The following is a 17,818-nucleotide window of genomic DNA, read 5'->3' on the forward strand; positions in this document are numbered from 1 at the left end:
GAGGTTGTAGCCAGGTGGGGGTTGGTCTGTTCTCTCTAGCAACCAGCACCAGAATAAGGGGACACAGTCTCCAGCTGCGCCAGGGGAAGTTTAGGCTGGAGGTGAGGAGAAAGTTCTTCACTGAGAGAGTCATTCGTCGTTGGAATGTGCTGCCCAGGGAGGTGGTGGAATCACCGTCCCTGAAGGTGTTCAAGAGGGGATTGGATGTGGCACTTGGTGCCATGGTCTAGTCATGATGTCTGTGGTGACTGGTTGGACTTGATGATCTTTGAGGTCTCTTCCAACCTTGGTGATACTGTGATACTGTGAGTTAACAGGACAGGCTGCAAAAAGCTTTCCAGAAGGTACTTACACCCCAGCAGAGAAGGGAAAGAGTAACTGTTTACTTGAGCTTTCATATAGTTACTCAGAAAGTAAATAATCCTTTTATTTTTCCACAGTTCTGGGCTAGAAAAACAATTGTAAAAGTTGTCAGAATTCAGTTCTATCATCTAAATGAAAGAATTTTTTTTTGTCAGACAGGGAGCGCAGCCATGTGAGAGTCCTACACAGTCCTGCTCAAAGGCCTCTGTCTTCATCTCTGTGGTACAGGTTATTAACGAGGGGCAAAGGGAAGCAAGGGACTTTCTCACCCTATTATTGTTTGTTCAGGCTCACAAGACCCTGTCAGTGGCAGCAATAGGTCTGTCAAGTACAGAAGGTAGGCTTGTGGTCCAAATCCCCATTAGAATTTAGATGAAGAGCCTGTCATGGAATGAGTTGAGTCTGATGCTGTTATTCATACCATGCTGCAGTCATGCCAGCTTCAAAACAGTGAAAGTGGTAACTGGACCAAAGTCTTGTGGGGTTTGCAGTTCAGATTGCAACATGGGAGGCTTCCTGTACCAGTTGCTGCTTCTGGGTTCTGAGTTATTGGGTGCTGAGTTTTTCTGCAAGTATGGCAGCAGAACACGTGGGAGTTGGGTAGTTGCCAGCTTTGGATTTCTGTTTTCTGCCTTTTTTTTCCCTTCACTTCTTCTGCAAATAGGCTAAGACAATGTAATCATTAATTGTGTAATTAGATTAATTATATTATTAGCTAAGATCATTACACATTGTGCTTATGATATCTTATGTTATATTGAACTCTTATCTCAATATCTCAACTCTGAGTTGTATGTGTTACTCTTCCCCTCACTTCTGTGTTGGTGGAGCAGGCAGGTTAGCCCTTGTGCTACACCATTACAGACCCCATCGCTTCCCAAATATCCTATGTGAAAGTCAACAGTGCTGTTTGAAAGGATGCTTGTTCAGGAATTTTACAGCTTTGGAAAATCCCCCGTAAGCAGTCTGGTTTGGAGATCTCTAAACATCACAGAAACATGAAAGCTGCATAATAAAATGCTTGAACAAAAGAATAGTAGTCAACAGGGTGATTTTTTAAGGCCAAGATCTTGTCTTGCTGGAACATATTGAAAGAAGGGCAACAAAGTTGGTGAGGGGTTTGGAACACAAGCCCTATGAGGAGAGACTGAGGGAGCTGGGATTGCTTAGCCTGGAGAAAAGGAGGCCCGGGGAGACCTTATTGCTGTCTACAACTCCCTGAAGGGAGGTTGTAGCCAGGAGGGGGTTGGTCTCTTCTCCCAGGCAAACAGCACCAGAACAAGAGGACACAGTCTCAAGCTGCACCAGGGGAGGTTCAGACTGGATGTTAGGAAGAAGTTTTTCATAGAGAGAGTGATTTGCCATTGGAATGGGCTGCCCAGGGAGGTGGTGGAGTCATCATCACCAGATGGGTGACCAACTAACATGGGTTAGTTGATTAGGTGGTGTTGGATGATAGGTTGGACTTGATGATCTCAAAGGTCTTTTCCAACCTGGCTTATTCTATTCTATTCTATTCTATTCTATTCTATTCTATTCTATTCTATTCTATTCTATTCTATTCTATTCTATTCTATTCTATTCTATTCTATTCCCTCACAGACTACAAAAGCAGGGACGCTTCTTTGGGGTTGTCACATTATTTAGGCAGCGGAGGCAAGAGGTACTAAAACTCATCAGGGACAAAGTCAGGCCATCTGTATTTCCAAAGACTTTGAAATTGCATTTGTAAATGAAAACCACACAACAGCTAATACACCAGACTTATCACACCAGTAGACTAAGATGCAGATATCCAATTTACAGATAACACTTCTTTCCCCTTAGTCATAAGTTCCAGGATGATCAGATTCTGAATAGCACTGCCAGACACAAATGAAAAATGGGACAGAGGAGGAATATTTTATCACTGAGTTCTTCCTATACATAATCATATTATTTTATTATCTCAGGCTGTGCAGAAAAAAACATGTTGGAAATGAGGCTAGATTGGTGAATGGTAATAAAAAATATGTCAAGCTGTTTGATACAAGGATGAAAATACAATAAACATGCTTATAAAGGTTCACTTAATAAGACTATAGTAGTCCTCTGAAATGCAAAAACATGGAAGTAATTTAAAGGTTTTAAAGGAATGTTAAAGAGACTGTGATAGAATAGTTGGTACAGTAAGAAAAACAAAATAAAGTACCAGAAATACTAGGAATAATTGTATCCATTACACACAAGGTAACCATTTTGAATGTCCTGGGAAGAAAAGATAAATAAATACCCTTTCAATAGTTTGGGGCCACGAGGATGAGTAGAGGGCTCGAGCACCTCTCCTATGAGGACAGACTGAGGGAGTTGGGGCTCTTCAGTCTGGAGAAGAGAAGGCTCTGAGGTGGCCTTCCAGTATCTGAAGGGGGCCTACAAGAAATCTGGGGAGGGACTTTTTAGTGTGTCAGGTAATGATAGGACTAGGTGGAATGGAACAAAACTAGAAATGGTTAGATTCAGATTGGATGTTAGGAAGTTCTTCCCCATGAGAGTGGTGAGACATTGGAACAGGTTGCCCAGGAAGGTGGTGGAAGCCTCATCCCTGGAGGTTTTTAAGGCCAGGCTGGATGTGGCTGTGAGCAACTTGCTGTAGTGTGAGATGTCCCTGCCCATGGCAGGGGGGTTAGAATTGGATGATCCTTGATGTCCCTTCCAGCCCTAACAATTCTGTGATTCTGTGATTACTCAAGTTTCACCTTGGCTTAGAAAAAGCTATTTCCTTTGTATGCTACACTTTGATTATTCATAGATGAGGAATACCTTCTGCTAACAGTATTCAGAAGCATATATTCTAATCCACTCTTCCAATGGTATTTTTTACTGTTCATGTTTCCGTCTGAATTACCACGTGAAATGACATGTTCCAGTGTATTCAATCCCAAAGTTAATTCAGCACTGTAAACAAGCTTCTTTTAAAGAACAATTTTAACAGAGCAACCCTTTGAAATCACAAACACATGCCTAAAGGGAGAATGCAGATGGAGCTCAGCAGAGGTGCACAGAATCAACCACAGAACCACAAAGGATAGAAAAGACCCTGGGGGATCTCAAGTCCAAACTCATGCCTAAAATACACCCAGCTAGAGTAAGTTGCTCAGGGCCTTCTCCAGCTAGGTTTGGCTACCTCCAAAGATGGAGATCCCTTGCTGCAATTTGGCAGCAATAGAACCTGGGTAGAGTTGTTCTTCATAGAATAACAACCCAGATGTCTCAGTTCTAGCAAGGAAACAGAACCATGGACCACAGATAAGGTATAATACTAGTTTGGGCCTGACATACCTTTTTAAGTGTAGTATTTCTGTTCCCAAGTGCTCTATCTCTGTATTTTATTACCAGAGAAAGACTTTAAAAACATAACAAAGTGAAAACCCAGAACATCTGAAAGAAAAAAGGGGAAAAAAGTGGATGCTACAGCTTGCAGGCCATTGACGGAGAATTTCAATGATGCTGTTTTTATCTTTTTCAAGAAACTGGTTCTTCTCATTCCTGACCTATCTTTGAAAAATTCAAGCCTCACCAGACTTTAAATCTCCACAGTTTGCTAGAGATTACAGAAAACATCAACAATGTTCTAAACATGACCTTTGAAATACTAAGTTTTTAAATAAGAGCCAAATAATTAGGTGAGAACAAACACGGACATTTACCAAAGCACAATCCCTTAGCCTGTCTGCATGACACTGGTCACTAATGGGAACTTGTATCACATGTCTGGGTATCCAGTTGTAATCTTTGACAATTTTAGGTAGGTTGCCTCATTTCCATACCAGACTCTCTGTATCCAGTCTGATTGTGAAATCAAATTGGATAAATTCATTGTTTATAAGTCTGTAGAAGAAAAAGGCTAAACCAGGGCTGCCTTCTGATCTAGTTTAAAAAAAAGCTATTGGAAGCAGTGGGAGCCTCAAGTGTCTGAAAGCTTTATAATTAATCAGCCTATGAAAACTCCTGAAAAAGGCACCAAAGATAGAGCTACACTCAAGGTTCCCTCATTGCAGAGGGACCTCGACTGACTGGACAGATGGGCAGAGTCCAACAGGATGGCAATCAACAAATCCAAGTGCCGGGTGCTGCACTTTGGCCACAACAACCGCATGCAGAGCTACAGGCTGGGGTCAGAGTGGCTGGAGAGCTCCCAAACTGAAAGGGACCTGGGGGTACTGATTGACAGCTGGCTGAACATGAGCCATCAAATGTGCCCAGGTGGCAAAGAAGGCCAATGGCATCCTGGACTGCATCATGAATAGTGTGGCCAGCAGGAGCAGGGAAGTCATTGTGCCCCTGTACTCTGCATTGGTTAGGCCACACCTTGAGTCCTGTGTCCAGTTCTGGACCCCTCAGTTTAGGAAGGACATAGAAACACTTGAACGTGTCCAGAGACGGGTAACAAAGCTGAGGAGAGGCCTTGAGCACAAGCCCTATGAGGAGAAGCTGAGGGAGCTGGGATTGTTTAGCCTGGAGAAGAGAAGGCTCAGGGGAGACTTCATTGCTCTCTACAACTACCTGAAGGGTGTTCGTATCCAGGAAGGGGTTAGTCTCTTCTCTCTAGCAACTAGCACCAGAACAAGAGGACACAGTCTCAATCTGCACCAGGCTCAAGGTGAGGAGAAAGTTCTTCACTGAGAGAGTCATTTGTCATTGGAATGTGCTGCCCAGGGAGGCGGTGGAATCACCATCACTGGCGGTGTTCAAGAAGGGATTGGACGTGGCACTTGGTGCCATGGTTTAATCATGAGGTCTGTGGTGACAGGTTGGACTTGATGATCTTTGAGGTCTCTTCCAACCTTGGTGATACTGTGATACTGTGATAACTTTCCCCTCTTATTAAAAAAAAAAAAAAAGATATAAAAGCAGAATTGAGATGTAAAACACATTTCAGATATTTTTATCCACTACACAATCTCAGCAGTTGTCTGACAAATACCTTTAGAAAAGCCACTCAGAAATCAGAGCCTGCTCAGGTTGACTTAAAGTAGGTTCACTCCTTTGCTTGCAGGGGATGCAGGAGCACCTTAGGACTGCAGGAGTTTTATGTCCTTTGATCCTCACTTTGAAAGAATGCTGCACTTCAAAGTATTTTTGGTTTAAAAAAAAAAAAAAAGACCAACATAGGAGAGAACACCTTTATTTCCCTTTTGGTTTTATTTCTAAATTTAAAGGCTAACTGGATATGCATCACACCAATTTCTGTTCACAGAATCACACAGCATCACAGAATCAACCACGTTGGAAAGGACCTCAAGTGATCAACAAGTCCAACCTATTACCTAATACCTAACACCTCATGACAACTAAATCATGGTTCCATGTGCCACATCCAATCCTTTTTGTAACACCTCCAGGGATGGGGACTCCACCACCTCCCTGGGCAACACATTCCAATGATCAATCTCTCTTCCTTTGAAGACTTTTCTTCTCACCTTGAGCCTGAACCTCTCCTGGTGCAACTTGAGACTGTGTCCTCTTGTTCTGATGCTGGTTGCCTGGTAGAAGAGACCAACCCCCACCTGGCTACAACCTCCCTTCAGGAAGCTGTAGAGAGCAAAAAGGTCTCCCCTGAGCCTTCTCTTCTCCAGGCTAAACAATCTCAGCTCCCTTCCCTTGGCACATTATGCCCAGATACTGAATCTTGTCCCAGCATGTGGGCAAGTTCCCCCTCCCTTGGAGGAAGACAAAAGCCAAGGCATTAGCCAGGCTTGCACGCACCCAGCGCATGCAGTGCTTGTGCTGACACCAAGTATGGGCATAATTCTCACTTCATGCTTTCTATAGGCTGAAGCCAGTTGTTTATGAGAGTGCCCATTGGTCAAGCCCAGCTTCGAGGAATCTATAAGTATCACCCCAGTTGGTAAACAAGTTGCCCCCTCATTCACTTTGTCTCTGTGCTTGCTCGAGAGAGTAATTCTCGAGCTGCAGCCTTTGCCATTGAGCTTATTGTTGTTAGCTTCTGTTATACATGCACGCATACTGAAAGCCCGTGCATGGTGAGAAGCCCAGAGGGAGGACCTTCGCTGTTTCTGAGGAATCCAGCTTCGCTACAGCCAGTCGTACTGACCTGGAGAGCCCATCGTGCCACCGGAGGACTGGACCAACCCCCGTGGGTAAGATCTGCCCAGTTGCTGGGGAGAAGGGACTTGATCGATACCGAGTCCACATATGCCTAGCCCCGCCGTAGCAGGAGAGAAGCCGCTGAGTGCCGCTCTGAGCCCTGTGAACCTCAGGGAAGACTAAAGCATTGTTCGTGCCTATACTGCACTGAACCCGGGACCACTCCAAGAGTCCCGCTGCTCCTTGAAGCTCGGTAAATGAGAATCCGCTGCCTAACGCAGCTGCATTCTCTCCGTGAGGCTGTTTGCATCAGCCCTGAGAACCACCGTGATTGGGCCGACCCCCGTAGCTTTGCCAGCTGCCGTGTCGTTCGAGCCCACCTACCGGCCACCGTCGTCCCGCCCTGCCGTGCGAGCCGACTTTTGAAGGCCGATCCCATGGACTGACCTCGACCAGGACCGATCCCTATTGTCTGAAGGGAACCGAATATCTTCCACATGCTTTCCATCTATTAGCACTCAGTTCAAAGTATCCGTGTCTAGCAGAGTAAGCACTGACGCATAGAAAGATTGTAATATTGCTGTGTATAGCCAGAAGCCGCCCGCGTCCCGCCGAGTCTCCTTCTAGTGGCCAAGCGGCAGAACTGCACCCTTCGTTATATAAATATAGAAAGGGTTTATAGACAGTTCAATTACGTTATAATCATAACACTAAGCCAGTTGTGGAATCTATTTCACGAACGTGCACTAGAACATGTATATAAGTTAGTGATTCATCGGTTATTAATAGTTTGATAATTAATAAAAATAATATTTTCATAAGTCATATTTCATATTCATAAATTTAATAACCTCTTCACCACACTCCCTCAACCTCTCCTCGTAGGACTTGTGCTCCAAACCCCTCCCCAGCTTTGTTGCCCTTCTGTGGACATGTTCAAGTCTCTCAATGTCCTTTTTAAATTGAGGGGCCCATAACTGGACACAGGACTCAAGATGTGTCCTAACCAGTGCTGAGCACAAGGCAGAAAGACTTCCCTGCTCCTGCTGGCCACACTGCTCCTGATGGAGGCCAGGATGCCCATTGGCCTTCTTGGCCACGCATAGAAAGAGCCATGATTATGCAGCCAGCATGCACATTTCTCAGTCCAGAGCCAAAACCTCACAGCAGCTCTCAGAGCAAACACAGACATGAAGAATAATTACGCATTACTACAGGTACAATGAAAGGTCAGACACTTATGCTATGGGAGAGGCAAGTTACTGTGCTGCTGAATCCATAAATGAATGCTGGGCACGAAGGACTTTTTAAGTCATTTCCGCTTTTCGTCTCTAGCCTCTCCAAAGACTACAGTTTGATAGTAAGTGATAATCTCAAGCATTTCTTTTGTGCAGATGTAATGGATATGAGTCAGGAAGGAATATCCTTTTACTGCATTTGTGTAAACTACTATGTAAGCTATTGCTGACATGTGGGAGAGAGGCAGAGAGACCAAGCATCACTACAAGTGGGCTTTCAATGTGCTATAGTACTGGAGAAGCTTAAGGAGCCCTGTATTTCCTCATGTGTGTTATGCTTGGGCCTCCTTTAGGTGTCCTTTGTTTTCTGTAGGAGAGCTTCACATCCTCTTCAGAATCTCAGTCAGGGAATAACAGCACTACAAGTATATGCCTTAGGTAGTTTATGTTGCTGCACATATTCTTCTGATAAAGCTTCTATTTAGAGGAAAGCATGCCACCTTTCCAGTGAAACATGTGGACCTCACTTTCCAGTCTGAGAGTCATACTGTGTGAGCAACCTTGGCATGGTTGCTCTAGGTATAGAATTTCAAAAACAAATCAATGTTACACTGAAGAACCTTAAATATAAACTAGTAAATGCATGGACTGACCTTTATGTCATTCTGCCCCTGTACTCAGCACTGGTTAGGCCACACCTTGAGTCCTATGTCCAGTTCTGGGCCCCTCAATTTAAGAAGGTCATTGAGACACTTGAATGTGTCCAGAGAAGGGCAACAAAGCTGGAAAGGGGGTTGGAGCACAACCCTGTGAGGAGAGTCTGAGGGAGCTGAGGTTGCTTAGCCTGGAGAAGAGGAGGCTCAGGGGAGACCTTATTGCCATCTACAACTCCCTGAAGGGAGGTTGTAGCCAGGTGGAGGTTGGTATCTTCTCCCAGGCAACAAGCACCAGAACAAGAGGACACAGTCTCAAACTGCATGAGGGGAGGTTTAGGCTGGAGGTGAGGGAGATGTGAAATACAGATCCAACCACATAAAGAAGTTCAGGTGTCACAGCCCAGTGTGTGCACTAATCTTAAGACATTTGCCTGATGTGAGCAATAATCAGCAACTCCCCTCAACCCCCCACCTCCCTCCCCTGCCATTTTGTTAAACAAAGCTTACCTTTCTGCTATGGATTTCTTTGGGACATAAAAATCCTCTCCTGCAAGGTAGGCAGCAGCAGTTCCACCTCCAAAGTAGGTTTTCTTCAAGAGGGGAGCAATCCGGTTATTTACCAATAATGCCCCTAAACCAGTCGGGAATCCAAAGATTTTATAGAACGAGATGGGGATGAAGTCAGCTTGGTGAACTCCCAGGTCTAAAGGAGAACTGCTCACATATGAAGCTGCATCTAGTAGAACAAACCACTTCCCTGGTAGTTTGATGGGGCAGAGTTTTCCAGATTTTATGTCTTGTATCCATGAAAGGGGATATTTGGTACCAGAAAAATTGCTTTGAGCTGGGTAAGAGAAAAGATGAGGTGTTGTGCAGGTTTGGTCTTCTGCCAGCAGCCTGTTTTTTTCTGATAACAAGATTTCTTTTGGTTTTATTGGAACAGACAAGACATTCATGGAGGCAGTTATCCCCCTCATGCCCACCACAGATGTGTGGCTATCAGTTAGGAAGCAGAATCGACTGCTGGGTTGATTTGTGCCTTCGGGTATCCAAGGGAATGCTTCTGCTACCAGTTTAAGAGCGGCTGTGCATCCAGATGTGAAAATGATGGTGTAATCTTCAGCAGTAGTGTGAAAATGTTGCAATATTCTAAAAAAGAAATAAAAAAAAAATCCAGTTATTTTCTGATGTTTCTATTTTATTGCTGTGTGAGTTGTTTGGGTTATTTTTTCCCTTAGCATAATTTTTTGACTGACATCTGAGATGAATAAAAGTAGACAAGCTTTTCCAAATAGAGCAATACATTTCAACAACTGTAACCTGAATCATTTTCCCCACAGGAGACTCTTTCCAATACTGCAGTGAAAGTGGCTGTGCTTTGTAAGGAGGGTGGAAAGGTGGGCCCAAGCCAACTTCATGAAGTTCAACAAGGTCTCACACATGGGTTGGGGCAATCCCAAGCAGAAATACAGTCTGGGCAAGGAACAGCTCAAGAGTAGTCTCAAGGAGAAGGACTTGTGTTGTTAGTTGACAAAAAACACATCTGCCAGCAATGTGCACTTGAACCCCAAAAAGGCCAGTATCCTGGGCTGCATCAAAAGAAGTGTGACTAGTAGGATGAGGGAGGTGATTCTCCCCCTCTAATCTGCTCTCTTAAGACCCCACCTGGAGGAATGTGTCCAGTTCTGGTGCTCCCAGCACAAGGAGGATGTTAAAATGCTGAAGGGGGTCCAGAGGAGGGCCGTGAGGATGATCAGAAGGATGCAGAACCTTCCATATGGGAGGGAGAGGACACAGTTTGAGAAGCTGTAGAGAGCAATAAGGTCTCCCCTGAGCCTCCTCTTCTCCAGGCTAAACAATCCTAGCTCACTCAGCCTCTCTTCATAGGGCTGTGCTCGAGGCCTCTCCCCAGCCTCATTGCCCTTCTCTGCACACAATCAAGAGTCTCAATATCCTTCTTAAATTGAGGGGCCCAGAACTGGACACAGGACTCAAGGTGTGCCCTAACCAATGCAGAGTACAGGGGCACAATGACTTCCCTGCTCCTGCTGGCCACACTATTCATGATGCAGTCCAGGATGCCATTGGCCTTCTTTGCCACCTGGGCACATTGATGGCTCATGTTCAGCCAGCTGTCAATCAGTACCCCCAGGTCCCTTTCTGTTTGGCAGCTCTCCAGCCACTCTGACCCCAGCCTGTAGCTCTGCATGCGGTTGTTGTGGCCAAAGTGCAGCACCCAGCAAGCAAGAACCAACCAGTTTACATTCCTGATTGGCTTCAATAAGAAATATGTTCTTTTGTGAATCTGTTTTGCTTTTGGGGTCTAAAGGCCTCATAAAATTACTATGACTCCAGTACTTGCAAAATATGGTTTGGTAGTCATGAGGTCTTGGGTGATAGGTTGGACTTGATGATTTTTGGGGTCTCTTCCAACCTTATTGATTCTATGATTCTATGATAAAAGAGGTAGAATTTTCAAAGTCAGACTTACCTTTCTGACTGTAGTATTTATCATGTTAAAAAAGGAAAACAAATAAATAAAGCAAAAGAAATTGAGTTAATGGAACTTCCTTCTCCAGGAAGACTTGTGGTGTGCAGAGCAGAAGAGCTGTGAGCAACTCAGAATAAGGTTTATAATGTGAATGCCACGAACTCCTGAAGTAGAGCTGTACTGCTATGATAAAATCAATGTTCTTAGGGACAGAAAGCTGCAAGACATCTGAATGACTTCTGCAATACATAGTATGACATCCTCTACTTTGACATAGCTATTGGGAAGCACTGGCTATTACACACAGAATTCCTAATGCTTTCTGTCTTTGCGTAAGATGTACTCCATTACAATGAAATGCAATTCACCTTTCTTATACTCCTGGAAGATTTATAGCCATATATAAGGTTGTTGTCAGCAGCAGGACTAAAGATTTGTTGTAGAAAACCGATAGCTTGATCTATTATGGCTCACAGCTGCAAAACGTGGCAGTATTTTATAACATTACAACTGTCCACTTTTCAAAGGACGCTGACTAAGGGGAGAATTTTTTCAGTACACATCATAGAAACACAGAATCAAACAGGTTGGAAGAGACCTCCAAGACTATCGAGTCCCACCAATCACCTAACCCTATCTAATCAACTAGACTATGGCACTAAGTGCGTCATCCAGTCTCTTCTTAAACACCTCCAGAGACGTTGACTCCACCACCTCCCTGGGCAGCACATTCCAATGGCCAATCACTCTCTCTGTAAAGAACTTCTTTCTAAGATCATGCTTAAACTTCCTCCTGTAAATCTTGAGACTGTGTCCTCTTGTTCTGTGGCTGGGTACCTGGGAGAAGAGACCAACCCCCACCTGGCTACAACCTCCCTTCAGTTAGTTGTAGACAGCAAATAAGGTCTCCCCTGAGCCTCCTCTTATCCAGGATAAACAACCCCACCCCACCTCCCTTAGCTTCTCCTCACAGGGATGTGCTCCACAGCCCTCATCAGCTTTGCTGCCCTTTGCTGGACATGTTTGAGCATCTCAACATCTTTCTTAAACTGAGAGGCCCAGAACTGGACACAGGACTCAAGGTGTGGCCTAACCACTGATGACTACAGGGGACATATGCTAACACCACTCTGTTAGCTGGTGTTCTAAAGCTTTACAGAAGGTGCCACGAGAATTTTGTATCTCCATGACTGCAGTTGAGCTAAAATGCCTTACTACATTAAGGTAAACACTGGTAGGGAAAGTCAAATAATCTTGCTGTCTCATTGAATACATTTAATACATACATAATTAATAATGGCCTTTAAGTATCTCCATAATCACGTATTTTGAGTCATATTATCCAACAGCCTGCATTAATAGTTTAGCTAGAGCTAGTCACTCCACATTACCACTGGCAGCTCCAGCACCTCCAGATCCTTCTTGTAATAGGGGCTCCAGAGCTGGACACAGTACTGCAAGCGGGGTCTCACCAGAGTGGAGTAAAGTGGGAGAATCACCTCCCTCAACCTGCTGGCTGTGCTTCTCTTGATGCAGCCCAGGATGTGATCAGCTTTCTGGGCTGCTTGGATTGTAGTTTTGCTTGTAAGTACAGCTTCATTTGCTTCCAACTGAGCAGGTCTGGCAATTTTACATTGGGGGGAATTATCAGCCCTCCACAAAACTCCACTAGGTATATGTCAGTGATGAAAAAACATCTCTTTATATTTGAAAGCATTGCCTTCTTTGTATTCATGGTCATCCATCTGAACTGAAGCATCACAATCTATTACATTATTCTCCTAAGCACTGTCCAGCTCACTGGAGACACACTGTGAAGATACCTGTTTGTTTACAAAGGGCCTTAGTTGTTTGTCTTCACCCAATAAATTCCCCCCTCCAATTCTGCAAAGCTGGCAGCACAACAGAATTGCCTGGAGAATTGCTTCACACATCTTGAGAAGACCAGAAGCTCTTAAATGTCTATGAAGGTCTTCCTGCAGGAAAGGATGCTCTGATGAATAAAGCCTATGAGAAGCACACACACTGAGTTGAAAGTCATTAAAAAGTGTGCATCCAGAAGGAGGTTCAGTGTCACACTGGGCATGCTGACAGAGCAAACTAAAATTTAAGGTGGCATTATGGCACCACATAGAAACAGAAGAGCAAAACATTCAGAAGGGATCATGAAAACCATAAAACCTGGTACTGCAGGATACCTGTTGGTACAGTTTGGTCTAAAATGCAGAACACAAATATATTTCCTCACACTGACAGAAGGCTGTAACTCCTGTGACTTTTTAGATGTGCAGAAAACCTCTGAGTAACTGTTTCCTTCAGAATTAAATAGTTATTTTTTTGTGTGGAGAGGGAAGATCAATAGCTACCAGATTTTCAAACCACTTTGTGGATATTTTTTGTGAGCAGTAACAGCCAGACCCCTTCACTCCAGTGCTTGAACAACTGCCAAAGATTTGTAAAACCACTCATGAATTCCAGACTTTTCATTAATTAGGACATAAACGACTCTGCAGATTTACACCATAGGTTCTCCAAATGAAAATTCAGTACCTGCTATTCAATTCCACCAGGAAAGCAGGAGAAAAAAAAAATAATAACAGAATAGAATCAAGGAATCAATAAGGTTGGAAGAGACCTCAAAGATCATCAAGTCCAACCTGTCACCCAACACCTCATGGCTACTAAACCATGGCACCAAGTGCCATGTCCAATCCACCTCCAGGGATGGTGACTCCACCACCTCCCTGGGCAGCACATTTCAATGGCGAACAACTCTCTCTGAAGAGAATTTTCTTCTCACCTCGAGCCCAATCTTCCCCTGGCACAGCTTGAGACTGTGTCCTCTTGTTCTGGTGTTGGTTGCCTGGGAGAAGAGACCAAGCCCCTCCTGGCTACAACCTCTCTTCAGGTAGTTGTAGACAAATGCATATTTTAGGTAACCATTTAAAGAGGACTAGCCATAAAGATCAAACAACTTATAACCCAATCTTTCCAAACTGTATTTGTACAAACTAATTGCCAAATAGGAAACTGTAAATTAATCTGAATCACTTTATAAATCATTAATGTGTTAGAATTCAAAGTATTGTTGCAGTAAATCTTAGGAGTCACAATGAGGAAGAAAAAAGAAAACAAAACATGGGAATATTTTTGACATGGACTAGCAGTATATCTCCTCAGTTCCTGTCTAAACAACTTCATCATGAGGTGTTTTCATCTCAATATACTCTAAGATGCACTAAACAACTAAGATCACTACATTTGCCCTTTCCAAACACCATGTACCCAGCACAGACCATAACTTTTTTATTTAGGCATCTCCTGAGTAGAAACAAAGACTGCATTGTAGAATCATAAAATTGTTAGGGTTGGAAGGGACCTCAAGGATCATCTAGTTCCGACCCCACTGCCATGGGCACGGACATCTCACACCAGAGCAGGTTGCTCAGAGCCACATCCAGCCTGGCCTTCAAAACCTCCTGGGATGAGGCTTCTACCACCTCCCTGGGCAACCTGTGCCAGTCTCTCACCACCCTCAGGGTGCAGAACTTCTTCCTAACATCCACTCTGAATCTGCCCATTTCTATTTTTGTCCCATTCCCCCTAGTCCTATAGTCATTGTTTCCACTTGTTTTTTTTAACACTATTCTTTGCTTACCTTTTCTGTAATGGAATTTTTGTCTAGAAAATCTTTGGCCTTTAAACAGTGTCCTCCTGTGATCTTTCCATCTACAGTAGGTTTTTTTGGTTTATTGCTGTTGGTTTTGTTGGGTTTGTTTGCTTGTGTGTTTTTTTTTTCCTTGTAGTTTATCAATCTGTTAGAAACTACAACAATTTTTATTACTGAAACATACACCAGAAACCCTGACCCTGGTCAATTCATTTTCCCTGTTTGTGGCAGGGGATGGACATGTGATAACCAACAACTGTCAATGACCAATGACAAAATGGCTTTGCCTTCAAAACCAAATAAGTTTTACTTATTTATTTGCATGTCACTGGTATTTTGGATTGTAAAGGGAGAATAACTATGCATAACTTCAAAAACATTACCTAGTATTTCTCATACTACCCAGCAACGGTTAGGCTTATTCTGTGGTGCAGGAGATAAGCACCGACATATGCTCATGACTTACTGAGTCCTCCCTTATGTATTTAGGTGTTGTATTTTCACTAAGGTAGGTTTGAGAGGCAGTAGAAGAGCAGTTGACCCTGTACAGGTACCATGTACCATGGGATTTGCTACTCTGACCACAAGCAAGTTCATTCCTGAGCTGTGTTGTGATCCCAGTCGTGACAAAGTGTGCCAGTCCTAAACAGTCTCTCATGGCTAGAAATCTTCTTCCACCATTTTAGAAGTTTAAGGACTCATGCCTCTGATGCATTGAGATTCAATCACTGTTATTTATGGTTATCAGACAATGGATGTACTTGAATATATAGCCTGTGAAAAGTATAGCTGCCTGCCTCCTTAGTAGGATGCCCACTTAGAATCATACATTGTTAGGGCTAGAAGGGACCTCAAGGATCATCTAGTTCTAACTCTCCTGCCATGGGCAGGGAGTCACCATCACTGGAGGTGCTTAGGAGGAGACTTGATGGGGTGCTTGGTGCCATGGTGTAGTTGATTAGATGGTGTTGGGTGATAGGTTGGACTTGATGATCTCAAAGGTCTCTTCCAACCTCGTCTTCTATTCTATTCTATTCTATTCTATTCTATTCTATTCTATTCTATTCTATTCTATTCTATTCTATTCTATTCTATCTCACAATACAGCAGGTTGCTCACAGCCACATCCAGCCTGTCCTTCAAAACCTCCAGGGAAGAGGCATCTCCTGCCTCCCTGGGCAATCTGTTCCAGTGTCTCACCACATTCATGGGGAAGAACTTCTTCTTAACATCCAATCTGAATCTACCCATTTCTATCTTTTTCCCATTCCGCTTGGTCCTATCATTACCTGACACCCTGAGAAGTCCCTCAAAAGATTTCTTGTAGGCCCCCTTAACATACCGGGAGGCCACAAGAAGTTCTCCTGGGAGCCTTCTCGTCTTCAGACTGAACAGCCCCAGCTCAGTCTGTCCTCATAGGAGAGGTGCTCCAGCCCTCTGATCATCCTTGCAGCCCTTCTCTGGACATGTTCCAGCACCTCCAGATTGCTCCTGTAATAGGGGCTCCAGAACTGGACACAGTACTCCAGGTGGGGTCTCACCAGAGCAGAGTAGAAGGGGAGAATCACCTCCCTTGACCTGCTGGCCATGCTTCTCTTGATGCAGCCCAGGATGTGATTGGCTTTCTGGGCCGCAAGTGCACACTGGTGGCTCCTGTTGAGCTTCTCATTCCCCAGCACCCCCAAGTCCTTTTCTTCAGGGCTGCTCTCAAGCCAGTCACTGTCCAGCCTATATCAGTGCTTGGGATTGCCCCAACCCAGATGCAGAACCTTGCACTTGGTCTTGTTGAACCTTATGAGGCTGTCATGGGCCCACCTCTTCAGCCTGTCAAGGTCCCTCTGGATGGCATCCCTTCCCTCCAGGCAGGCATCTTCCCAATGTTAAGATTCATCTGATGGTTCCTGATTCAATTTCTGCTCTGAAATTAAGCCTTGATCCTAATTTTGAAACACATGAACCATAAATGAAGATAGCTATATCAATGATGACATTTGTATTGCTGACTCTGATATTAACCTCTTCTTCTGGAAAAAGTGCAAAATACAAGGTGAAAGGAGCTGGATGAAGACAAAGTATTTTCATGCCAAAATGATTCAACTATATAAAATGGACCCATAGCAGTGATGAAGTACTCTGATCCCATATGTCCAGAAGCTCAGAAACTGACTGTTTCCAGCACAATCTTGTAGATCCACCTCTTCAACATATTTTCACAGTATGGCTGAAGGTCTGACTACAAAAAATCATTACACAGTGTCCAGGATTCAGCTGCAGATCTATTGCTCAAAGAAGTGATCACTGCATGTAATTCATAACAGGCCTCTACAGTGAGTTCACATTCACTTGGGAAACAACTTAGGCCCAGAACTTCAGAGGTACTCATGTGGTAAGCAGAGGTAAGCAGGAATTTGGTGATTTTGTGAACTTAGGCTTCAGTTACTATAGTGACAAGAACTATGGCAAGCACTTGCACATAAACAGGCTTTGTTTCATCAAGGGCTGCTGTGTGAGTACTATGCTTTTGTCTGGAAATAGCTTTAGATGGAAATGTTAATCTGAAGTCATCTCAGTCTGTTTTCAAAATACAGAGGGACTACATGAATCTATTAATCCATTTCAACAGCATTTTACCTTACATAGCATAGGTATCCCTTACAGGTTAGACAAACCCTCAAGAGCAATTTCTATTTCCCCTTGCTCTGAGCAAAAGCCACCAGAGTGAAGCCCTGGAAGACTACTGGCCACTGTTTCATTGCTACTTGTGTTTCATGTGGCGTATGGTCCATGTCAGCATAACTCTGGTTGTGCTTTCTATGAAGAACATTGAAGCATTTTACACAAAACTACAAAATCTTCCTATCAGCATTAAGGGTAGTAGTAGAAGAGGAGTAGAGTCAGTGGTCCTGAAACCTGCAAGACTGTCTGATCACTTGTGAGTTAGAAATGGCATGACACCATGAATGTTACCAAGACCATCTGTTTCATGGGTGGAGGCACCCATGAAAGAGACAGCCACAGCCACCTGAAAACTGTTATTGCAATTAATCTGCTCTCCTTCTGATGCAATAAAATTACAGATTCAGTGGTCAGATGGGAAAATACTGTTGCACAACTAATTAAACTTTTTGGAGAGATGAACCAAACTGTGCACACACCGTGCACTCATCAAGATGGGGGCTTGGGGTGTGATGTGATTATGAGACCAAGCTGGGTGGAGTGGCTGACACACCAGAGGGTTGTGCTGCCATTCATTGAGACTTGGACAGGCTGACAGCTGGGAAGGGAGAAATTTAATGATACTCAACAAGGACAA

General features: G+C 43.9%; 1 protein-coding gene across 1 annotated transcript in view; it reads right to left on the minus strand.

Moving 5' to 3' along the window:
• The window catches only part of MOCOS (molybdenum cofactor sulfurase), a 244,289-nt gene that overhangs the window by 142,630 nt on the left and 83,841 nt on the right, over positions 1–17,818 (minus strand). The window contains exon 4 of the mRNA XM_068147762.1: positions 8,852–9,493. Coding sequence (XP_068003863.1) covers positions 8,852–9,493 — 642 coding nt within the window. The remainder of the gene's footprint in view (positions 1–8,851; positions 9,494–17,818) is intronic.

The sequence above is a fragment of the Melanerpes formicivorus genome, unplaced genomic scaffold (genome assembly GCF_026170545.1).
Source record: "Melanerpes formicivorus ecotype bairdi unplaced genomic scaffold, bMelFor1.0.p_v2 SCAF_15, whole genome shotgun sequence".
Classification (NCBI taxonomy): Eukaryota; Metazoa; Chordata; class Aves; order Piciformes; family Picidae; genus Melanerpes; species Melanerpes formicivorus.